This window comes from Tasmannia lanceolata, unplaced genomic scaffold (genome assembly GCF_043159265.1).
Source record: "Tasmannia lanceolata isolate RefF3 unplaced genomic scaffold, GAP_Taslan_0.1 ptg000015l, whole genome shotgun sequence".
NCBI lineage: Eukaryota > Viridiplantae > Streptophyta > Magnoliopsida > Canellales > Winteraceae > Tasmannia > Tasmannia lanceolata.
Window position 1 is genome coordinate 54,854,430 of NW_027518692.1, and position 25,640 is coordinate 54,880,069.

Here is a 25,640-nt window from a genome sequence, read left to right on the forward strand (position 1 = left end):
TCTCTGTCTGGCCTTTAATTAGAGTGAGTTTGGGCCCACTTGGGGTGGACTTACCAAAAAATAATAGTGGGTCAGAATGGTTCCGAAAGATCGGTGGACAGAACTATATTATGAGATGGGATTAAAACAGGGAGATGATATTTTCACCCCTTGCATTACGTGTACACCCCCTCATTACCTGATTTGACGTGAAAAAGGCGCAACTTTATGTCAAATCACGTAACCAGAGGGGTGTGCAAGTACTGGGGGGGTGAGAATATCATCACCCAAATAGGGAGTACCATTGAAAAAATGGGTGCACGTGACCAAAACGGATGGGCGAAATGCTATTTCCCGTAGATGGAAAATGGTAATTTAGGAAAAATTACGTTTTATTTCTGAACTTACAGTTTCTTCGTAGTTTTAGCCCTATTTGTCTTTTTGCAGCAATGTCGTACAGTCTAAAAGACCGTTTTGCCCTCTAGTTTTTCTCTGGTTTTTTTCTACTGAGTAAAAAACGCACATGAATGCACGTGCGTGAAGAAAGGCATTTTACATTAAAATTTAGTATAAGCATAGAAAACTGATTTTATAGAAATTTTCCATCTTCCGACTAAATAAAATAATTGTCAACTGATTAAAATAAGGTGACAGAGATACAGAATTGCCGGCATCAAATAAGTTGATTCTAATACAAGCTTTCTATAATTTTTTTTGGAGTTACTACTATTATGCCATTATAGATAAAAATCATGTAGGATAGAATTTATCCAGAACAACCGATCCTAATTGGATACATCTAAAAATTATTTGCATAGAAGAAATGAAATTTCCATCCGTTTTCTGAGTTTTTATCCCTTCTTTGCTTGTCTTTTAACAAAAATGGCCGAATTTTCACCTTTTTGTTTTTGAAAAATAAAGTAATTCCCAGGAAAAAAACAAATAAAAGGGATTGGTAGTGCTGAGAAAGGGGGGTGGAAATATCTCTGCCCGTGATCTTATATTATCCTAAAAGATAAAATGTTAACCACTCTTCCCTACAAATGTATTCAATAAGATAGAAATGTATGTGGCATTTTTTTTATAAGAGGAATTAGACCTTAGCAGATCGGAGGGTGAGGATCAGCCTACGGAGAAGATTTTCAAGGCACGGCCTATTTACTCCAGGGCCCAACAAATGAACGGTTTAGATCACCCAAACAATGCAGGCGCCACTATTTTTGTGGGGCTGCATAGGCCACCATGTACATAGGTTGTGCCGCAAAAATCGTTTCCCTAGGCTGATCCCAACCGTCCTGTATGGCCTTTAATTAGAGTGAAATGTTTTTCGTGGAATGTTTTTCCAAAATCGAAAATAATCCTTATTTTCAATTAAAATTGCAAACCTACTAGAAAGTGCTTATAAAGGGGGGTCCTTATCAAAAGAAGGGAGTACGGATAGCTTCCGTTCAAGTTTAACTAAAGCATGATGTTAAGTATAAAAGAATAAATAGCACCTTCTCCATCAACTTAAGCTTTTGGACTAATTAGTTATTTCACATGGTATCAGACTATCAGAGCGAAGGTTATGAGTTCAAACCTCCTTGATGTCAAAAATCCACATGCAATGGTCAACCCACAAGTGGGGCCACATGTGCTATATGTAGGCCAACCCAAAGAAAGATGTGTCACACTTGAGGGGGAGTGTTAAAGCATAAAATAATTAATAACACCTTCTCCAACAACTTAAGCTTTTTTTTTGGAGTAACTCGTTGTTTCACACATGCATTAGTAACGATTTTTTTGAGAGGTACCCATGTTTTTTTCTAAAATGACAGATATAACCCTATTTTTGGTACTGGGGCAATATTAACAGACTCGTTTGAGACACAGAAGTGCAGATTGTTTTCATTTTTCTTCTAGTGGCTGCTAGCAAAACGTATTTCCTTGGTTTGGAAAATAAAGACCAAACCATATGCTGTGACACATGCGCAATAAGAGAAGTGAGCTTGAATCCACACCTGCTAGGCAATTTTGCAGAAAGCGATTTCACAGCTGACTTTTGCACTGGAAATTGCCTAGCGAACCCCTTTCCCTTTAAGTGAGAGATTTTGGCAAGGGAGAGTTTTTATTTGGGCGATGATAAATTTGCACCCCCTGTAGGATAATTCACACCCCCTGAATATATTTGAAGGAACGCTTTTTAACGTCAATTCAAGTTACACGGGTGCCAATTATCCTACAAGGGGTGCGAATTTATCATTGCCCTATTAGTTTTCCTTTTTGGTGCTTTTTTCCTTCTCATGGGTCGTTGTAAAAGCTATTCGCTTCCCATACTGGATTATAATTCCACATACCCCTAACCCTGAAATATCACAATCAGTGACTAAGGTTTTGGCAAGTTATGTCTTCCATCTGCATATATTAAATATCATTTTTGGTGATCCGAACCATTGAGCTTGAAAAAGATTTTTCCTTACAGGCATGTTTGGTGACCATGAAAAAATATTTCATGGAATAATCTTGGTCCCAACTCTAAAAGATAAGTTGAAGAGGAAGTTTAGAGAATTGACGAGGTACGAGGGGAGAGCATGAGAAATTCCAACAAAACAGTGAAAAGTAATAGGCTACTTGATATAGGTTTTCTTTTTTCCTGTTTTCAGGGGGTTTTTTCCTCACTCCCATCCTCTCAAGTCTCCCACTCTGCCATTTACTCACAACTAGCCCAATAATATTCCATGAAATATTTTTTTTATGGTTGCCAAACACGCCTGCATATATTACAAAAGAACGTGAAATGTTCAAATCAACGATGGATTGACCGTTCGATCGAGGCACGATTAAACTTCTCCCGAAGAAAATGCTAAAATTGTGCATTTTTATCACACTTGATCAAGAGGTTAGGATCATAAAATCATCGCGGTGCAATGTCCAGGGGAATAGATGAAGGCAGTTAAATTAGGACTTACTCCCATGAGACATCGTCTGCATTCCTCCAATTATCATTTCTGTCCTGATTAAACAAGGAAAATTCAGTCACCTTCGAACCACCGCAAGCCTGCAATGTCTACCTGAAATTAAGTTCAACCTTTATTCCAGTAGTACAACTGCGAGAAAGTAGAGGCTCGATATACATACCAAAAATGTCTTCCAGTTCGAGCGCGAGGCTGAAGTGGTCGGAATCCTCCAAGATGCAGACTTTTCGACTGATGAGAACACCCTACATGTTAACTTCCACCTAGAACCACGTCTCTCTGCTCTGCGCTCCTTGTGTTCCATCTTTGTTGTCCTCCCGAATCATTAGACAGATGATGATCGATCTTTTCAGATATGGGTTCAGCTGAGGCCAACCAACCAAGCTCCCTAGATTCTGTCGAGCTTAGAACTGATACACCCAATTACAAGTTGCAATACAAACAAGAACAACAGCAACAATTGAATATGAGGCGTAGACTTATTTTGCAATACCAAATCCATTATTACTAATTGAAACATTTGATAAAGATGATAACAGACAGAAGATGGAACAAGGAAAGCGTACGTAGTCCAGGTGCATGCAACCATGTTTCTTGTTGCAAAGAGGTGCTTGGACTCGGACCCGGACCATCACCTTTTACATTTGAGTACCAGAAACTGATGCTTTAACTATTTTAAAGGATCTGATCATTTTATCAACGTGGAGAATTCAGTAGAATGAAAAGAAAATAGTGGGTTTATCAGTCATGATAGGAAAGCCCAATGATTTCTGTTAAAAAAAAGAAAGCTGAAACTAGAAAACGAAAAAATCAGTTCTATTTAACGGCCATGATTGAAACAGTCCACTCCATTGAGCTTCCAAAATTTTGTTACATAAAATATCTGGAGAAAAAATATAAAACAGTATGTATAAACAAGTTGTGGAATAGAAAACTAACCGGTTGAAGTGATGTGAAACAAGAGTCAGTTTCCCGATCATGCAAAGAGCCAACAAAGTCCATGCCTTCTAAAAGACTTCATCCAAACATTACAAAACCTGCAATCAACATGTAATGTCTACACCCCTAGCAAGCAGACCATTCATTTTCCTTTCAATTCCTAGTGATATTATACAAAGCATGCACATATCTATAATGAAGACAGCTACCAAATAAATATAACTAATGAATAAAAAGAACCATCCATTCTAACCGGTACCCGTCACATCCAACTGTAAAAATCATTAACCTCTTATTTTTAAAATGGAAGGTCCAACGAAGAGTACTGCTATGTTAAAAAAGCATATTCAGAAATACATATTTTTGTCCTCGAAAGGCGCCCATTAAAACAGGCCTCTTACAACTTAGCCAGAATCGCACAACAGTGCCGATCCCCAATCAAAATATTACAAAGGACAGACCATCTGAGATCCTCGCAGTGTTGCAACCTTTGCTTGTAACCTCCCCATGAACTCGGGATTAGCTCTAAGTCTCTCTGTGACATAAGAAGCCCGAGCCTCCTCCACCAGCTTGTCTGCTTTCACTGCATCCTCGATCAGGGAATAAAGAGTCCTTAGGCAGTCCTTCCTGTTCTCCTCGCGATGCTCAAACCTTGAAAAGTAATTAGGTAAAATTAAGGGATGTTATGGTAATTTAAAAAAGATCAATGTTAATCTAGTCATTTCATGATCCTCCGTTAGAAAATCAACATACCAAAAGCTACAGCTGTTAGTCGGGAAGCATGTGGGACCTACCTTTCACTGGTGATTGTAAGCTCATCTTTCCCAGGATGGTACCTCTTTCCAACTACTTCCCTAAGTCGGCGAAAAGCATGTCTTGAAAGGCCAAGCTCTTTCACGGTGACAGCAAGTTTAACTTTCCTGTTTTTTGGGTGCCATGCATCTCCACCAGGAGCAAACACCACACGTGTTTGCCATCTCAAGATTGGACCTTCCCCAGGTGGATCATCTAAGTTCATATTCTTGTCCGTTGGAGTGGTTTCATCATCCTCGGAGGGCATCTCTTCTTCCATCTTCTTTGCACATTCTAGAACCATCTTATCCTCAAACTCCTTGAACAATTCAAAAGCTTTGTCTGGTTCGATCTCTCCTCTTTCACACATTTCCCCTAGCTCATTGAACTTGGCTTCCACCTTTTGCTTTACCTCATCTGAAAACCAAATAAATATAGAAAATCACATACTGAAGGTAGATGGAAACATGCAATTGTCAAGTTTTTCAAAGAGACTGATACTAGGAGACATGCCGAGATATGCAGCCACCCTTTATTCACCTGTAAAGCGGGGCCCATCATGCATAATAAGTTGTTTTAGGCTACTAGTGGGTGGGCCCCTTTTTACAATACCAATAAGGGAGCTGTATTTCAAACCACATCTTTTGATACTATTCCTCATTCACAAACTAACACAGTTTGTGAATGAGGTATATACTAAATAATAGAATGCCACATGCTTTAGCATCGAAGGCACGGAAACATGCATCACAAATCAATGAGACATTTTTCTTCACCACGAAATGTGCATTAAGATGCCCATGAAAATACAGGGATGTGAACTTAGCTGTCAGTATGCCATTTATAATGCAAGGCATTTAGGGTCCAAAAATATCAACTTCAGGGAGTGGGCCACAGTTGTGGTTTCAGAGCACTGAAATAACAGGGTACAACACGAGTTAGACAAATAGGACCAGGTGCCACGATTTGGACTTCACGTTGAAAGTCCTGTTGTTACGTTCCGTCCAAATATGCTATATAACCGAGTATGGGATCGACGACCACATAGACATTCCACTACAACCGTAAAAGGCTCCACTCCAGTTTAGTATTACCTCTGCAATATTATCGGGCAATACCCATGACATGCCAAAAAATCTGAAGATTCCCATCCAGACCGAGAACGAGAAAGGACATAGAAGGAGCAATGATCCAATGTCTCCTCATCATTCTGGCATAGTATGCACCAGCTAGCAAGTCGGAATCCCCTTTTTTAATCTTTTGCAAGTGTTGATGCATCGGTGAGAGACCGTCCACACAAATCTCTCTCTCTCTCTCTCTCTCTCTCTCTCTCTCTCATGGTTTCCTCATTATGGATCTAATCTGACTTGGTATCAAAGCAAGATCAGCAAGATCGATCTGTTCCATAGCAAAGCCACATTCTTCTCTGAATACAAGCCAATCCAAAACGGAAGACTGGCTCATTCAAAAGATGTGGGCCCACATGATTTTTTAACAGGGCAGCTACAACTTGATATATGCAATTGCGACATTATTTCGGGATTTTGTCGTTTTATCAAAATATCGTGATAAAATTGCTATATTTTGAAAATATCGGAGATATTTGTGACAGTTCTCAACCAACAACTTGATACATCCAATTGCTCAATTAATAATAAAAAATAAATAGAAAACAGAAAACAACTTGTTACAAGCTTCTTCCACAGTGCATGCATTAGGTATTTAAAAAACAAGAACTGAACGACAATCATTCATTACAGCCAGCAATCCATTCTAAACAAGAAAGGGGATGATCGTATATTTGTCATGGCAAACTGGTTTCATGAAGAGGGGTGACAACAAGGAAATCGTCACCAACAACGATCGAGAAAGAACGAAAGCTACTCATATCTCAGGTACCATTCTCATCCAGTAACTTAATCAATTTGAGAGTGGTTAAACTAGGAACTCTAGAGGGCGAGCTTTGGCGCAATGGTAAGGTTGCTCCATTGTGACCTGGTGGTCATGGGTTCGAGTCACGGAAACAGCCTCTCTGCAAAGCAGGGGTAAGGCTGCGTACACCTAGCCCTCCCCAGGCCCCGCAATGGCGGGAGCCTCGTGCACTGGGTGTTAAACTAGGAACTCTAGAGGGCGAGCTTTGGCGCAACGGTAAGGTTGCTCCAATGTGACCTAGTGGTCATGGGTTCGAGTCACGGAAACAACATCTCTGCAAAGCAGGTGTAAGGCTGCGTACATCTAGCCCTCCCCAAACCCCGCAATGGCGGGAGCCTCGTGCACTGGGCCACCCTTTCAACTAGTAACTCTAAACCGGTAAGGGGAAAAACAAGAGTAGGAGAAAATGGGGTGGGGTGGGGTGGGGTGGGGGGCGGCAAGAGGCAGTGGCGAATTCGAGCTTCATTTCCTGACCTCTGTTGAGTTTTGGTACTTCGGGTTTCTAACTACCACCTTGGAAATCCCAAGATAGAATCATCAACTAGCTCTTGTAGATGCTGGTTTGCCTTATATCTTTGATCGTTTTGGTTTTTTCCATATCTGGGTGTACTCCTCATGGCTCTCATTCTCTTTCATCTCTTCTTTTTCTGCTAGTTCTTTGGGTAGAATTTTCTTTTTTGAAGAGGTTGGGTAGAATTTTCCTCATCATCTTTTTTCATTTCTTTTGAGATCTGCGAAGTTTATTCCAGATTTGGGTTTCTCGTTACCGTTCCCTTTCTTTGGTTTTCCCGATCTTGATTTCTTTCTTTGGTTCTTCTTCTTGGTTCTATTCCTTTCGAATCATCTCATTCTGCTCATGCTTTGGGCAGATTTTTTCCTGATTGTTATTGTCTTGTTCTTTCTTGTTCTCTCTCTCTTCATCCTAGAACCGGGATTTTTGTTCATTTCTATATTCAGTTCTGATCATATTGATTTTCCCGATATTTTTGGATCTAGTTCTTGGTCGTTTGCCTGGGTCTAGCATTGATTGGTCATGGAATAATCGTTATTGATCATAGCTTCCATGGTGGATCCTGCTATTCCAGCGGAGGTCCCTCCCCGATCTTTTGCTGCTGCCTTGTCCAAGAATATATTCCTATCTCATCAATCTCTTGGCATTCAAAAGCCATAAAAATAGCATCAGGTGAACCTGCAATATTCTTTAGTGAATATGAACTCCAAAAGGCTGTGGAACCTTTTAGGCTTTCGATTATTGCCAAATGTTCTTATGGCAGGCCTCATATATTTGACATTAAGAACAAATCAAGAAGTCTTTGTTAATTCGGGAGGAAGATTTTTTTATAAGCTGGCTGGATCAATGACACGTCCTCATCAGATTCATTATTTATTTATTTATTTTGAATGGTTTCATCAGATTCATCAACTCAACTCAACTGAACTAAGCCTTTGTCCCAAACTAGTTGGGGTCGGCTAATGAATCCTTTAGAAAATTTTCTTCAGATTCATCAATGAAAATGATTTTCTCGAGGTGTGATTGAAGGAAACTTTGAACATCAAGGGTCATTTTTTCGTTTAATGTGATGGATGCCTACATTTAGATCTGGTAAAGAACCTTCACTTGTCCCTTGCTGAAATAATTTTCCATCTCTGACTGATTTATTAAGATGGGGATTTTTTTTTAATACATTGGAGGTTTGATAGGTAATGTTCTGAAAATCGATGCGCCTAAAATACATGGAACTATAACGGATGTAGCAAGGATGTCTCTTGAGCTTGATTTAATGAAGAAGCCTCCTGATCAAATCTGTTTGGGAACATCTCAGGTTAAGAAATAATGGCAAAGAGTTGTGTATGAACAATTCTCAAGTTACAGTTCTTGTTGTTGCAAAATTGAGCATTCAGTTGACATCTGCAGACTCAAGTACAAAAGGCTGCTAACAATGATGATAATGCAAGGGAAAATAACTTTCATTCTCGCCAAAATTCCACTATCGATTTTCATTAAAACCTTCTTAATGCAAATCTTGGTGTTAATACAGTGACTGTCCAAAAAAGAATATTTCCCATTTCAACAAAAAAAAACAAAACAAGGATGATAATGTGGCTATCATAGAAAACAACCAACATATTTAAGACTACATTGCAACTATTAAATATTAATGGATAGTTGCTGCAGACAATCGGAAATCTGATGCCAATCCTCCCAAAGAAATTGACAAGGGCAATGAGAATGACAATGGAAGGAATCAAAATCAACCTGCCTCTACAAAGGAATGAATGAAAAATAACTTCATTGAAGAAACCGTTGAGAAGAATAGTACTGCTGCTCAGTTTGGTGAAGACAAGGACATCTTCACAGACTTATAGTTTATTCATCAGATGAGGAAACTTCATCTTCTGCTGAATTCATTGATGGTCTTGGAAAACAAAGTTTGGAAGTACTTTCATAGCCTAGGAAATCTCTCAAGTTGGGTTTCAATCTATCCGAGGTAGAATGTTGTTATTGTCATGGTTTTAAATTTCCACCAAAACCAACACAAAAGAAACAAAATATTTCCGTTTCTATCCCACTGAAACCCGTACCGAAACTTAGATGCATACCAAAACAAAAAACATAAGTGTATTAGTAGCATACTACATCAGTTTGTGACATGTAATTATATTTGTATGAATTGCAACTGAAATGTGGTATATGGAACTATGGATTATATATAAATATTCATATGAATGACATGTAAGATGTGGTTTGTAGTTTTGTACTGAACTATCAGAGTTGTGTGACAACACGTCACTATGTGTTTGATCTTGTTAAACCATTATAGATGGTTGTCTTGCTTATGTGATGGTTTCTAATGCTCTTTTCACTCATCAGGAAAGGAAGGGAAGTAATCTGACGTGGCAAAATGGAAAAGAAAGGAAAATAAACCTGACAGAAAACCCGTCAGATGAGCATTTCGTTGCCAAGAAACCTGACAGGAACTAATAGAAGATGATAAAAAAACCCTAATCTATATAATATTTAAATAAAAAAACCTTAAAAAACCCTAATCTGTAAAAGAATGTTAAATTAAAGGCCTTGAGAGTAAATCTATAAAATCCCTAATCCATAAAAACCCTAATCCATAAATCTATGATAAATCAATAGATCAAACCCTAATCTATATAAACAAAGGATAAATTCAAAAAATCAATAGATCAAACCCTAATCTATAAAAAACAGATGATATAAATTCGAAAATAGATGATAGATCTAGGGATCCGCACTACTCTATTTTGATGAGGGCACTCCTCACTTTATTAAAAGTACGGTATGGCCCGCACCATAGGATGATCCAAACCGTCCATTAGATGGGCCACAGCCTAAATAGGGTGTGCCCTACAAATTATTTTCAGAGGTTGCTCCTAACCCTCCGATCTATAGAGGTTTAGGTTCAACCCTCTAACATTCAGATCAGAGGGTTAGGATTAACCTATGGAAATGATTTTTGGGGCACAACCTATTTAGGCTGTGGCCCATCTAATGGACGGTTTGGATCATCCTATGGTGCAGTCCATACCGTACTTTTAATAAAGTGAAGAGTGCCCTCATCAAAATATAGTAGTGCTGATAACATTTCCCTAGATCTATAATCCTTAATCTATAAAAACAGATGATAAATAAAAAAATGATAGATGATAAACCCTAGTCTATAAATTAAAAAAAAACAGATGATAAATCTATAAATCAGTAGAAAAGAAATCACATAAAAAGCCCTAAAATCTATAAATCTGTAGAAAAATGTTGAAATAAATGCCATGAGGAACAAAAACCCTACAATCTAATAACATGTATACAAACAGATGGTAGAGGGTTAGAACCATAAAATTTCAGGAAAATAAAAACCCTAAATCTAGGGTTTCACACACAATGAGAGCAATGAGAGAGAGAGAGAGGGAGGGAGAGATGAAACTCATGAGACCCAAAATAGGGTTTTTGCCCCAAAAAGCATAAATAAAAAAAACCCGAAATGGAATTTTAGAAGGGTCTTTGTTGGGTCTTTGGTTAGAGAAAATGGAAGTGGGAGAGAGGAGAGGGAGAAATGAAACTGATAGAAAACAAAAATGGAGATAATAGAGAGAGAGAGAGGGATGAAACATGAAATAGGGTTCGTGAATAGAGAGAGAGCGAGGGAGGAAGAAGAAGATTTACCTGGTAGATGACCGGCGATCGGTGGAGGAAGACGGCCGGCGATCGTTGGACGAAGACGAACGAGGGAGAGAGCTTTGGTTGTGCGAGTTCGAGAGAGAGCGAGATGGCAGTGATGAATGAGTTTTAGTCGAGGAAAATGAGACTTTTCCAAGTCTGACTAGCGGAAAAGTTTTAGAAGAAAAGTGGCGGAAAACCATTTTACACGTAATATTTTATAAAATCCACGTCAGTATTTTTGGATTTCAGCAAAACACACAGAAATGATTGGTTTCCGCTGAAAAAAAACGTTGCTTCCGCGGAGATGGGGCACAAAAGAAAGTAAGTGAACACTGTATAAGGGTGTATTTGTGCTTATTCTAGTATTTCCTGGAGTTTCATCTTAAAATTTTATCACTTGCATATGTTTTCATGGCAACCAAAACCAAAATCAAAACCAAAATTTAAAACCTTACGGTAATGTCATGGGATATTTGGAAGGAGAGGTATAGGAGAAGGATGGAAGGTAAGTCCAACTCAACTGATTACATTATTGGTAATGTTGGTAATTGACTTTATGCTCTTTCCAAAGAGTTCAGGCCAACCATGGCTTGTAACTTTCTGGGGACTCTTCTTCTTTTTTTTGAAATGGCAACATATAATATATTAGAAAGAAAGAACTGAGGTGGTCCTTAAAGAATACAATAGGCGAAGAAAAATAAAACAGAATCAAGGAGGAAGGAAATCAAACCATTCCAATTCCAACCTACTCACACCCGCTATAGCTAGAGAGTCTGCTTCACTATTAGCAGGCCTCCTTACATGCTTAAAAACAAGATATTCCCAAGAAGGTTAAGGTTGTCTCGGTTAGTTCGATCAAGCCGAATGGTTAGATGAGGCTTCTAAATGTAATCTGGGTCTTTCAGGAGAAGGGATTTTGGTGGTGGTGGTGGTGGTGGTGGTGGTGGTTGGGGGGGGGGGGGGGGGGGGGGGGGGGGGGGGGTTATCAATAGAGACTCTAATGCAAAGACTATTTTTGTGTTCTCTCATTTCTATGATTATAGCAATAACATGTAGGCGGAGACGAGATTGCTTAATGATGGATTATGATTTTGTCATGTGTTAGCTTTAAAAGAAGTATGGATAGAAAATGATAGTTACGTGTTATCTTCTATTGCCAACAATAAAGGGAATCCTCCTTGCATTATTGGCAGAAGATTGAGCATTTGATGGAGGATATTGGAGCGGTTGTTTCTCACTAATACAGAGAAGGTAATAATGTAGTTACTTTCAGCTAATGGAGCTTGTATAAAACACTTTGGCAATACTGGCCTTGGAATGACCATAATTGGGCACGGGGTGCAATGAGATGTGATCTACTAGGACTTCCTAATTTGCGAATTGGATGATGCTCTTTTTGTTTTTCAGGCAAGGCTCCATGTCCTGATATACCCTTATTATCCTATTAATAAATTTAAGGGTCTGGCCCGGGGTACTAGCAAGGTTCCAGGTCAACAAAATTATTATGGAATGAATGTGCCAACATACTACATGCCCTGATTCTTCCTACCATTAAGGGATTAAAAGATACATGATAGGAGATTTTTTACTGTGTGTTCTGTAAAATTCAATTCAAGTTACCATTATAAATGACGCTGAAAGAGCCAACCTAGCAGGTTTCTCTCCAGTACACACAAACTGAGTGGACTCTACAATCAGTCTTCCATTTAAATACATACATGCATGCACACATGCATACATAGATAAGCACACATTTATATACAATTATTCTGAAAAAAAGAACAGGAAACAGGGATAGAGCTCTTACACAAAAGTACCCACAAGAATAATGTAGTTTTGGGTCTCTCTTGTTTGGGTACTTCAAATCTCAAAAACAAGTCAAGCAGAATAACTCCTCAAGCCACAGTAATGAAATATTGCCCGGCTATATAAATAAATTTTTGCAGCGATGCTTACTCTGCATTGCTCATCTGACTCTAATTACTGAATCACACTCAGTTGTCAGCAGAGAAAGACAAAGAATTGTAAAAAAATTGACTATCAAAGAGAGTCACTGTTAGATTCCAATCTTCATATCGCAAAACACATGTTTGTCCCATGTCAATGCTGGAATTACTATTTTGTTACAAGGTGAAGAATGAAAATGACTGAGCATATTGGTTAAAAGCAAAGGAAAAACCACATACCAGGAAGAAGCTTATCCCAGCTAAGCATGTCCTCAAGAATCCGCTCGCACTCTCCAGTATCCTTGAGAAAGCCTTTCTCCGTCGCCTCCTTGATCATCTCGTCCCACTTTCGGTTGTCCATATTGAAGTACTCGTCCTTCACCATCTTCTTCTGCACATACTGCCGTGCATTATAGAGATTGTCGATCTCCTCATCGGTTTCATACAATTCCTCAAAGTCCGATTCAAATTCCTTGTCCTTGACATCATTCAGAGGCATAAATCTTAGCTCCTCCATCAGTTCATCGTCAGTTTCCTCGTGCTTTCCAGTCATCCGCCTCCGCATAATTGCATCGGTGATCAACGGAAGCACCTCTTCGTCCCCTTTGAAGTACCTCTCGATCATACTTTTGAGCTCTGTACCAAAAACAACACATAAATCGATCTACAAAACCCTAGAATTCGAAATGAAAAAAGAAAAGGAAATCGAATGTGATACCTTTGAGCTTTGTAGCATTAATAAAACATAAATCAATCTAAAAAAAACCCTAGAATTGAAATAGGAAAAGAAATGGAGGTCAAATGGGATACCTTTGAGATCTGTAGCATAAATAATGCACAAATCAATCTAAAAAACACTATAATTCAAATACGAAAAGAAATGGAGATCAAATAGGATACCTTCCAGCTCTTTAGCATAAAGAACACATAAATCGATCTAAAAAAACCCCAGAACTCAAATAGGAAAAGAAATTGAGAAATAACACACAAAACGATCTGAAAAACCCCTAGAATTCAAATAGGAAAAGAAACGGAGATCAAATAAGATACCTTTGAGCTCTTTAGCATAAATAACACATACATCGATCTAAAAAAACCCTAGAATTCAAATAGGAAAAGAAATGGAGGTAGAATGTGATAGTACCTTTGGTGCTGACATCTTCAACGTTGATTTCGGACTTCGGGGGTTGGATTAAGCTTTTGGATTCAGGAAGCGGAGGGTTTTCGTCAGAGGAATCATTTTCCGAAGAAAAGAATCTGATTTTTTGTGAAGGAGAAGAGAGAGAAAGAAGGTTAGAGGAGATCGGGTTTGGTTTGGAAGGGGGAGGAGGACGGAGAAGAAGATTGCGAGCGTATAAGGAGGCTTGACTGAGGAAAGTTCGTTTCATGGCTAGGGTTTTAATGCTCTGTTCTCTTGTCGGGAAAGGAAAGGAAAAGAAACCTGCAGAAAACCTGTCAAATGAGCGTTTCGTTGCACAGAAACCTGACAGAAAGCTGGCAGAAACTACAGAAATGTGTTTCACTGCAGGGAAAGTCAATAGAAACCTGTTAAACAGAAATTGTGACAAACTAACATGCAGAATGATGCCCACATAGACCCTACTCTAAAATAAGTGGGTCCAACATATGGTTTACAATTTGCATATCAAAATAAGAAAACTATCACAAACAAAAGATGAAAAATAACAATGCCAATCAAGTTGTCACAAATATAGAGTTGCCAATCAAGTTGTCACAAATATAGAGTTGCCAATCAAGTTGTAAAGAAGGAAATCGACATTAGGATGATTAATTGCAAAAGAAGAAAAAAAACATGATTAACAAGAAAAAATCATATTTGTGGAACCCTAAATCCACCCAAAATTAAATAGATCGAGTGTTCAAATCAATAAAACCAAATGAGTATCAAATGAACTCAATCAAGTATCAAATAGACAGAGACTTGCATCAAACGGTTTTAAAACTTGAAAAAAAAACACCTACAAAATACACAAGCTAATTTGCTAAGCTGAAGGGGGCTTAAAATAAATTGTGATCGAAATCATCATATACACATAACAAAAGAACAAAATTAACCAATTAATTCAAAGCTAATGAAACCAATATAATTTCTAAAATCAATCGTCAATTCACCATTGATGACGACATATCTAGGACAAAACACACACCCTTCCTATTACCAAATGATCAAATATGATTTTTTCTTGTTAATCATGTTTCTTTTGCAGGTAATCATCCTAATGTCGATTTCCTTCTTTGCAACTTGATTGGCAACTCTATATTTGTGACAACTTGATTGGCATTGTTATTTTTCATCTTTTGTTTGTGATAGTTTTCTTATTTTGATAAGCAAATTGTAAACCATATGTTGGACCCACTTATTTTAGAGTAGGTTCTATGTCGGCATCATTCTGCATGTTAGTTTGTCACAGTTTCTGTTTAACAGGTTTCTATTGACTTTCCCTGCAACGAAACACATATTTCTGTAGTTTCTGTCAGCTTTCTGTTAGGTTTCTGTGCAACGAAACGCTCATCTGACAGGTTTTATGTCAGGTTTCTTTTCCTTTCCTTTCCTTTCTGCCACGTCAGTTTCCTTCACTTCCCTTCCCTTCACTTTCCTTTCCCGACGAGAGAACAAATGAGCATTATGCTCTGTTCTCTCGTCGAGAAAGAAGGGGGAAAGGGAGGGAAACTAACATGGCAGAAAGGAAAGGAAAGGAAAAGAAAAGAAAACCTGTCAGACAAGCGTTTCGTTGCACAGAAACCTGACAGAAAGCTAACAGAAACTACAGAAATATGGGTTTCATTGCAGGGAAACTCAATAGAAACATGTTACACAGAAACTGTGACAAACTAACATGCAAAATGATGCCCACATAGAAACTAGTCTAAAATAGGTGGGTCCAACATATGGTTTATAATTTGCATATCAAAATAAGAAAACTATGACAAACAAAAGATGAAAAATAACAATGGCAATCAAATTGTCAAAAATATAGAGTTGCCAAGATATAAATCACGCAACCAACAGCATAGACTTGAATAAAAACTACATATGTATGCCAATTATCGACCAAATCTCAAAAGATGTTAAACCATTACCCTGACAAGAATCAAATAAAAGATAAAAGAAAAACGACCATCACAATGAACATGCATGCCATAGTAGGAGACAACTAACTATACATTAAAAAAAAAAAAAAAACATACAATGTTGTGGGAGTCAAATACAAGGCAAGAGGCAACTGACTTCAATAGAACTGTATAATAGTATTGATTGGATATGTTATGCGCAATGATGGCATTATAATTTGAATGAGCTCGGATGCTCAGATCCTGGTTTTACATATAAAGCTCAAGATCAAGGCATATCAAAAGTGAATAACTATTAGATCCAAATATTGATTCAGAATGGAAGTATTTCTATGATCCATACTGCTGTAAAGCTCATGATCAAAACATATCAAAAGCGAATAACTATTAAATCCAACCATTTATTGAAAATGAAAGTATATCTATAATTTATACTGCCCACTCACCAACCCACACACCTTGCAAGAAAAAGAAGCACCTGGCAGGTTGAATGCATAAAATATAAAAAAATGAATAAAATCCCACCAAGGATTTTACTGAATAATCAGAGCACAAAAAAAAATAAAAAACTAAAACAGCTACATTAAATTACATTTGAATCAATAACTAGTCATCAATAGTCTGATAACACACTAGAAAAAAAAAATGAAAGCATTGCAGCTCAATGCAGAAAGTATGGAAGAAAGAATTAATAAAATAGCCATAAGAAAAAAAAAAAACCTTACAAAAGAAATCATAGAAACTCGAAAACAATGAACTAAAAAATTCAGAAACCCTAAATAGAAAATCGGAAACCCTAATCTTGAAATAAGAAACCCTAAACCCTAATCTTCAACAAACTGAACCCTAAACAATAACCCCAATCAAAATATCAGAAAATAAAACCCCAATAAAAAACCAGAAACCCTAATCTGTATAGAGCTCAAAAAATTATAAATTTATATAAACAACAACCCTATAAAGCTTGAAAAAACAGATTAGGGTTTAATATCTGCAAAACCATTGTTGCAATCTTCTTAAAAACGAAAAAACAAAGGGAGAAAGAGAGAAAATGAAACACGAAAAAGAGAGAGAGAGAGAGAGAGAGAGTACCTGGTTTGAAGTCGAATAAGCTAACGTGGAGGGTGGCACACGGTGGAGAGGAGCAAAGAAGAAAGGAGAGCGCGAGGGTGTTCTTTTCTTCACAACGAGAGTCGGGGAAAAGTCCGGTTTCGATATAAACTATCGGAAACCTTGGCCGAGAAAAGTCGTGTTTCCGAGGAAACTAACGAAACGGCCAAAATTTTAGTTTCCACGGAAAAAAACCATGGTTTCTGTGTAAACCCGACGGGAAAGAAAACAAAAGAACACATCATAAGGGCCTGTTCAGTTGCGAACAGGAAACGGAAAAGAAAAGAAAATGACGTGGCAGAAGGAAACGGAAAGGAAAAGAAACTGCTAAGAAAGCAGTAAGAGTGCGCATTCAGTTGCCAGGAAATGGAAAAGAAACAACAGTAATGTGCATTTAGTTGCCAGGGAAACGGAAAAGAAACAGCACAGAATATGTTCTTTACCACATATAAAGCAAGTTATGACCCCTAAGCCCTACCAAATAATCCACTAATACAAATAAATACTCAAAAAAACTTAAGAAGCAGATTTTAAAAGGAATATAATGGAACCAACAAGAAAGAGGGAAACCCATGGTAACACCCTCTGTGGCACTGCCTCTGCCCTTTCATTTCGCAACTCCTCTACCCCTTGCACCGATGCAATCCTTGAAATATGGCATCCACCTTGGATTCTCCTCAATCTGCGATGGTGTCTCACCTGTCGATGGTTTGATGAAGAAATCTTGCATACCCAAAATTACCTTTAGTACTTTGTTGAAATACGTCGAAACAGTTGCCCCTGAACGTCTAGCACATGCTCTAATAGTCCTAACCCTCTGATTATGTGCTATAATATGCAAGAAGATGGCAACTTGCTCCTCCACCTTACAATGGATTGTATCTTCTAGGGTTCCCGCCCGTTTAAATATTTCAACAAATTGACGAAAGCAGCTGACGTTCATCCGTAGCAAGTTATGACAATGTTCATCTGAATCGATGAAAAAAGAAATGAACGTACGACGCGTAAAGTAATTGCTTTCATAGGGAGCTCTTAGAAGATACTTTTCATAGTACTCTTTCCAAAGTACTAAGATGGCAGCAGCACCAACCATTAGTAGTGCGACTGCTTGCCCAACTAACCCATTCCTACGCTTCAACTCAGCTCTTCGCAACACTGTTTTCTTCCTCCTTGTAGGACGGCGAGGCATCTTACTCTAAATAAGAAGTCAATAACTCAATAGAAAATACAACACAATCACAAATAAGGCATCTTAAACACAATAAAAAAATAAGATAATCAACACAATCAGAAACAACACAAACAAAATAAACACTTCCTCCATAAACCATTCATCCAAAAACCATCAATCCAACCATGCATATACCATCCCTCCACAAACCATCCATCCATACACAACCACTCCATAAACCTACCAACCATGAAAATACAAATCCCTCCACAAACCATCCATCCATACACAACCACTCCATAAACCACCCATCCATAACCCATCCATCTATAAACATTATTACCCCCATAAACACCACCAAATACCACCATTAATACCACAAATACCACCATCCATCCATAAACCATCCATCCATAACCCACAAATACCACCATTAGTACCCTCATCTCAACATTCAACCAGAATGACATCCTACAATGCTACTATCACATACAAACAAGATTAAAATCATGAAGCAAACTAATAATGGATCAACAACAAGATAAAGAAAGAGGAACATCATAAATGATTAGAACAACAAGATAAATGTAAAGAAACATCAGAATTATTACCTTGCAAGTTAGGATCTCTTCAGAGAATTGAGAATCAGAAATTGGTGTCCCCTGCAAAAAATCAGATCTGATTAACACCACCACCAATAAAATGGATCCCCATCAAATCCAACATAGCAAACCCCCCATTAACACCACCACAAACAAACCCACATTAACACCTCCATGTTAACAGTACATCTAGTAGCTTAGCCATGTAATCAGACACAAAAAAGATCGACAACAAGATAATTTTGGTATCACAGACTAATAAAAAACTCTACAAATGATAAACATAGCTGATTATGAAGCAATTAATAGATAAACCATTGTGGTTAACCATCACACACAATAATAAGAGTTCACAACAAACGATTCAATCAGAACTAAATACCAAATCGAAAATGAAAAAACTCATATCACAGTTCCAAATCAGAAAAATAATTTTTATTCCAGAACCCAAAATGGATAAACACAGATAAGCCCAAATAAGTGAAAAAAAACAGACATCAGCCCAAAAATGAGGGCTCCAAAGCATAGATTACAGCTAAAAACGAGGGTTTTCAGAAAAAAATGGCACAAAAAAATAAAATAAAACAAAGAACAATGATCCATGAAAAGTTCTAGGGTTTAGAAAGCTTAGACAGAGATGAGAAGAGCAAAAAAATGGCAGAAAAAAACTAAGCATGTTTAGACACCAAAGATCCAAAAAAAAAATGCAAGGGTTTATGGCAAACCACAGATTTCGTACCTGGGGTTTGTGCCAAGGAAAAAATGAAAGGGTTTGCAGCAAACCAAAGGGTTTATAAGCCAGCGAAAAACTGCAAGGGTTTATAGCAAACCAAAGATCCCATTGCTCCATAGCAAACCAGAGATTTCATACCCAATATCCAAAAAAATGAAAAAAAGGAAGAAACGGAGGAGGAGGACGCGTACCTGTTGGAGGAGTGGAGGCAAGCTTCGGTTGGAGAAGAAAGAGCTCGGCTTCTCCTTTCGATGGTGGGAGAAGAAGAGTTTTTGCTTCTTCTTCTGTTTCGAGAGACGTGATAGACGTGGGGTCTGGGCTTCTTTTTTTTTTTTAACTTCTCTTCTGTTTTCGAGAGGAGCATGAGGAAAAACCGTCCGAATCCGAGGCTATCGCACGGATTTGTTTTCGCGGATCGGATTATTCGGATTCCACATTGGAGTTGGGGTTTCTGAGGGCTTTCCGATTTCGGGCAACAAAACGACCAAATTAGCCACTTTCCACGGAAACGAGGGCTATTTTCTTTTCCGTTTCTGTTTCCATGCTGTAACTGAACACACCCGGAAAAACGTTATAAGTGGAGGGATTTTATCCGGGGGGGCAAATATCATTTCCCTTTCTTTTCCCTTTGAAACTTAGGCTCTATTCACTTCTTTTCCCTGGTGCTGTTTCCCTTGGAAAACAGCCTTTTTTTCCCTGACAAGACCTTGACAAGACAGAATTTCTGTGTTCACTTCTTTTCCAGGAAAAATACTATCAGATGTGGAATTTCTTATTTAAAAGCTGAAAATAACATGGAAATTGACTTTTTCCTTGTTACTCGAGATTTAGTTTCCGATTAAATATATCGGAAAGAGGCTTTCGAAGGAAAATGAAACATTTTCCTTGATAGTTTCCCTTGACTCCTTTTCCTTCTGCTATGTCACCTGGAAATGAAAGGAAAACGAAATCCTTTCCTTTCCTTTCCGAGGAAAAAAAGTGAACAGAGCCTAATAACGTTAGAGGTTGCCTTTGAAAATTTGGCCAAGACGCTCACAAAGAACTCAACATACCGTTACAAGATTAGATGATTATGTAATTCACAAGTAGCGAGCATTTAGAACTTTTAGGTTAAGTGTTTGCATTGTCGATCATATGTGTTAAGATATGGTTCTTCCTCTCTCACATGTTTTGAGTTAGGGATGGTTTTGTGCTTATTATTGTATCGTCTTTCTTCTTTTCAAATAAACTGGTAGGGTTCTCTTCCAAACCCCAGTTTGCCCATAAAAAACAATGTTTGGGAGGGTGGGGGGATTTTATCCAACAGCACGAGAGGGGTGAGGGGGGGGGGGCAATATCATTTCCCAATATAAAATAAGTTCACTATTGTAGGAGAGAACAACCGCCTTAGATGAACTGGCAAATGATAAATGTGCCCTTTTTCATCACTCGGGACACCCAACAGACAGCAGCAGTGTATGTGGCAATCAAATCTGTTGAATACGTCTGACGTGAAGTACATCAGCTCCTCTGCATACACTGCTGAATTCAAATCGGAAAAGAAATAGAGGTCGAACGGGATACTTTTGAGCTCTGTACCATAAACAACACATAAATCGATCTACAAAACCATAGAATTCAAAAAGGAAAAAGAAATGGAAGTCGAATGGGATACTTTTGAGCTCTGTCCCATAAAAAACACACAAATCCATCTACAAAATCGATTTGTAGCATTAATAACACATAAATCGATCTTAAAAAACCCTAGAATTGAAATAGGAAAAGAAATGGAGGTCAAATGGGATACCTTTGAGATCTGTAGCATAAATAACGCATAAAGTGATCTAAAAAAACCCTAGATTCAAATAGGAAAAGAAATGGAGAAATAACACACAGAACGATCTGAAAAATACTCTAGAATTCAAATAGGGAGAAAAATTGAGGTAGAATGGGTTAGTACCTTTGGTGCTGACGTCTTCGACGGGGATTTCAAACTTTGGGGGTTGGATTAAGCTTTTGGTTTCGGGAAGTGGACGATTTTCGTCGGATGAATCATTTTCCGAAGAAAAGAATATGATTTTTTGTGAAGCAGAAGAGATAGAAAGAAGGTTAGAGGAGATGGGTTTTGGTTTGAAAGGGGGAGGAGGACGGAGAAGGAGGTTGCAAGCGTATAAGGAGGCTTGACTGTGTTGGGGGGGGGGGGTATCATTTCCCAATATAAAATAAGTTCACTATTGTAGGAGAGAACAACCGCCTTAGATGAATTGGCAAATGATAAATGTGCCCCTTTTCATCACTTGGGACACCCACCAGCAGTGTACGTGGCAATCGAATTTGTTGAATACTTCTGACATAAAGTACATCAGCCCTCTGCAGTCATTGATACACTGTCAAATTCAAATCAGAAAAGAAATGGAGGTCGAATGGGATACTTCTGAGCTCTGTACCATAAACAACACACAAATCAATCTACCCTAGAATTCAGAAAGAAAAAAGAAATGAAGGTCGAATGGGATACTTTTGAGCTCTGTACCATAAACAACACACAAATCAATCTACAAAACCCTATAATTAAAAAAAAATGGAGGTCGAATGGGATACCTTTGAGCTCTGTAACATTGATAACACATAAATCGATCTAAAAAACCCTAGAATTGAAATAAGAAAAGAAATGGAGGTCAAATGGGAGAGAACAACCGCCTTAGATGAATTGGCAAATGATAAATGTGCCCCTTTCATCACTCGGGACACCCAGCAGACAGCAGCAGTGTATGTGGCAATCAAATCTGTTGAATACGTCTGACGTGAAGTACATCAGCTCCTCTGCATACACTGCTGAATTCAAATCGGAAAAGAAATATAAGTCGAACGGGATACTTTTGAGCTCTGTACCATAAACAACAGATAAATCGATCTACAAAACCATAGAATTCAAAAAGGGAAAAGAAATGGAAGTCGAATGGGATACTTTTGAGCTCTGTCCCATAAAAAACACACAAATCCATCTACAAAACCGATTTGTAGCATTAATAACACATAAATCGATCTTAAAAAATCCTAGAATTGAAATAGGAAAAGAAATGGAGGTCAAATGGGATACCTTTGAGATCTGTAGCATAAATAACGCATAAAGTGATCTAAAAAAACCCTAGATTCAAATAGGAAAAGAAATGGAGAAATAACACACAGAACGATCTGAAAAATACTCTAGAATTCAAATAGGGAGAAAAATGGAGGTAGAATGGGTTAGTACCTTTGGTGCTGATGTCTTCGACAATGATTTCAAACTTTGGGGGTTGGATTAAGGTTTTGGTTTCGGAAAGTGGACGATTTTCGTCGGATGAATCATTTTCCGAAGAAAAGAATATGATTTTTTGTGAAGCAGAAGAGATAGAAAGAAGGTTAGAGGAGATGGGTTTTGGTTTGAAAGGGGGAGGAGGACGGAGAAGGAGGTTGCAAGCGTATAATGAGGCTTGACTGTGTTGGGGGGGGGATATCATTTCCCAATATAAAATAAGTTCACTATTGTAGGAGAGAACAACCGCCTTAGATGAATTGGCAAATGATAAATGTGCCCCTTTTCATCACTTGGGACACCCAGCAGCAGTGTACGTGGCAATCGAATTTGTTGAATACTTCTGACATAAAGTACATCAGCCCTCTGCAGTCATTGATACACTGTCAAATTCAAATCAGAAAAGAAATGGAGGTCGAATGGGATACTTCTGAGCTCTGTACCATAAACAACACACAAATCAATCTACCCTAGAATTCAGAAAGAAAAAAGAAATGAAGGTCGAATGGGATACTTTTGAGCTCTGTACCATAAACAACACACAAATCAATCTACAAAACCCTAGAATTAAAAAAAAATGGAGGTCGAATGGGATACCTTTGAGCTCTGTAACATTGATAACACATAAATCGATCTAAAAAACCTTAGAATTGAAATAAGAAAAGAAATGGAGGTCAAATGGGAGAGAACAACCGCCTTAGATGAATTGGCAAATGATAAATGTGCCCCTTTTCATCACTCGGGACACCCAGCAGACAGCAGCAGTGTATGTGGCAATCAAATCTGTTGAATACGACTGACGTGAAGTACATCAGCTCCTCTGCATATACTGCCGAATTCAAATCGGAAAAGAAATAGAGGTCGAATGGGATACTTTTGAGCTCTGTACCATAAACAACACATAAATCGATCTACAAAACCATATAATTCAAAAAGGAAAAAGAAATGGAAGTCGAATGGGATACTTTTGAGCTCTGTCCCATAAAAAACACACAAATCCATCTACAAAATCGATTTGTAGCATTAATAATACATAAATCGATCTTAAAAAATCCTAGAATTGAAATAGGAAAAGAAATGGAGGTCAAATGGGATACCTTTGAGATCTGTAGTATAAATAACGCATAAATTGATCTAAAAAAACCCTAGATTCAAATAGGAAAAGAAATGGAGAAATAACACACAGAACGATTTGAAAAATACTCTAGAATTCAAATAGGGAGAAAAATGGAGGTAGAATGGGTTAGTACCTTTGTTGTTGACGTCTTCGACGAGGATTTCAAACTTTGGGGGTTGGATTAAGCTTTTGGTTTCGGGAAGTGGAGTGGAGAATTTTCGTCGGATGAATCATTTTCCGAAGAAAAGAATATGATTTTTTGTGAAGCAGAAGAGATAGAAAGAAAGTTAGAGGAGATGGGTTTTGGTTTGAAAGGAGGAGGAGGACGGAGAAGGAGATTGCAAGCGTATAAGGAGGCTTGATTGTGTTGGGGGGGATATCATTTCCCAATATAAAATAAGTTCACTATTGTAGGAGAGAACAACCGCCTTAGATGAATTGGCAAATGATAAATGTGCCCATTTTCATCACTTGGGACACCCAGCAGCAGTGTACGTGGCAATCAAATTTGTTGATTCTGACTTAAAGTACATCAGCCCTCTGCAGTCATTGATACACTGTCAATTTCAAATCAGAAAAGAAATGGAGGTTGAATGGGATACTTCTGAGCTTTGTACCATAAACAACACACAAATCAATCTACCCTGGAATTCAGAAAGAAAAAAGAAATGAAGGTCGAATGGGATACTTTTGAGCTCTGTACCATAAACAACACACAAATCAATCTATAAAACCCTAGAATTAAAAAAAATGGAGGTCAAATGGGATACATTTGAGCTCTGTAACATTGATAACACATAAATCGATCTAAAAAACCCTAGAATTGAAATAAGAAAAGAAATGGAGGTCAAATGGGATGCCTTTGAGATTTGCAGCTGTAGACACCCCATTTTGACAAGGCCCTAAAGTCCCCAAAATTGAAAATCCAATAGAATTCCCGAATTTCGAGTCCCCAGATGTCCCGAAATTAATCTCGAAATTCCTGAGGGGTGGCCCCAAAATGAGAAGAAGGCTCGTGCTCTGGGCATCGGGTTGTGCACATATATGGGTACAAATCCCCCAAGAGATTGTTAGTATTCTCGAGAATCCCCCTGCAAAATTTCAGGGCAATCGGGCGAAAAATGGAGAACAAGACGGGCGAGTGTGTGCCATCATCAAAACTGGCTGTGCTCATATCATTCCCCTCGTTCGATGCAAAATGAGGGTGCGCCCATGTCGGCCCATTGGTCAATCGGTGTAAAAATTCGGAACAGGTTAGCGCGGCTATCGAAGCAGGGTAGTATTGGTGTTATCTCTCTTTATTACGAAAGAGGGGGTTGAAAACAACCAAGTGAGGGTGCTCATTGATGGAAATAAAAGCAAGTAGGGCATAATGGCAATAGGGTAAAATCGCTTTATCTTGGGGGCATTTAATAAGGATGGGCATTACTTCCTTTGCAAGCAACATACTTAGGCCATTGGATTAAAGAGATGAGGTGTAGGGCTTAGATCAACTAGGCACTCTATGTTTTTAGGGTTTCTAGGATAGAATTAGGGCAAGGGAGAGGATCAAGGGTTGAGAACAACCAAGGGAAGCAAGATGCCACATAGAGGGTGAGGATTAGAGCTAGGTCCCTAACCCTAGTTATAAAAAACAAAAAAAAAGAGAAGAGAGGGGAGCTGTTTATTTCGTTCAAGCAGAGGGAGAGAAACAGAGAAGGGAGAAAGCCCACCCTCATCACCTTCTTCTCCGGCAAGCTTGCCGGAATCCGGCAAGCCTATCAATCCCCCCACCTTCTTCTTCTTCTTCCCTTCTTCCATTGCCAGCCACCA

At 38.3% G+C, this 25,640-nt stretch overlaps 1 protein-coding gene across 3 annotated transcripts; it reads right to left on the reverse strand.

Moving 5' to 3' along the window:
• Positions 1–4,145: 4,145 nt before the first annotated feature.
• LOC143892482 (uncharacterized) lies at positions 4,146–19,943 on the reverse strand. Of its 3 annotated transcripts, XM_077397120.1 has the most exons (6): positions 19,629–19,935; positions 18,714–18,764; positions 13,873–14,169; positions 12,969–13,364; positions 4,667–5,081; positions 4,146–4,523 (listed from the first exon to the last, which is right to left on the reverse strand). In XM_077397120.1, exons 3-6 carry the CDS (start codon positions 14,114–14,116, stop codon positions 4,319–4,321), a joined length of 1,260 nt encoding a protein of 419 aa, XP_077253235.1. In that variant the 5' UTR covers positions 14,117–14,169; positions 18,714–18,764; positions 19,629–19,935; the 3' UTR covers positions 4,146–4,318. The 3 variants fall into 3 exon arrangements, with proteins under 3 accessions (XP_077253235.1, XP_077253237.1, XP_077253236.1); XM_077397122.1 differs by lacking the exon at positions 13,873–14,169 and having other exon boundaries at positions 19,629–19,943; XM_077397121.1 differs by lacking the exons at positions 18,714–18,764; positions 19,629–19,935 and having other exon boundaries at positions 13,873–14,246.
• Between the last annotated feature and the right edge of the window lie 5,697 nt (positions 19,944–25,640).

Excerpts from the sequence above, each read along its gene's own strand:
- LOC143892482 (XM_077397120.1), bottom strand. The coding sequence starts at position 14,116 with ATGAAACGAACTTTCCTCAGTCAAGCCTCCTTATACGCTCGCAATCTT. Across the intron at positions 13,365-13,872 it reads TGAAGATGTCAGCACCAAAG|AGCTCAAAAGTATGATCGAG; the intron begins GTACTATCACAT and ends TTTTTGGTACAG. Across the intron at positions 5,082-12,968 it reads CTGGGATAAGCTTCTTCCTG|ATGAGGTAAAGCAAAAGGTG; the intron begins GTATGTGGTTTT and ends TTTGGTTTTCAG.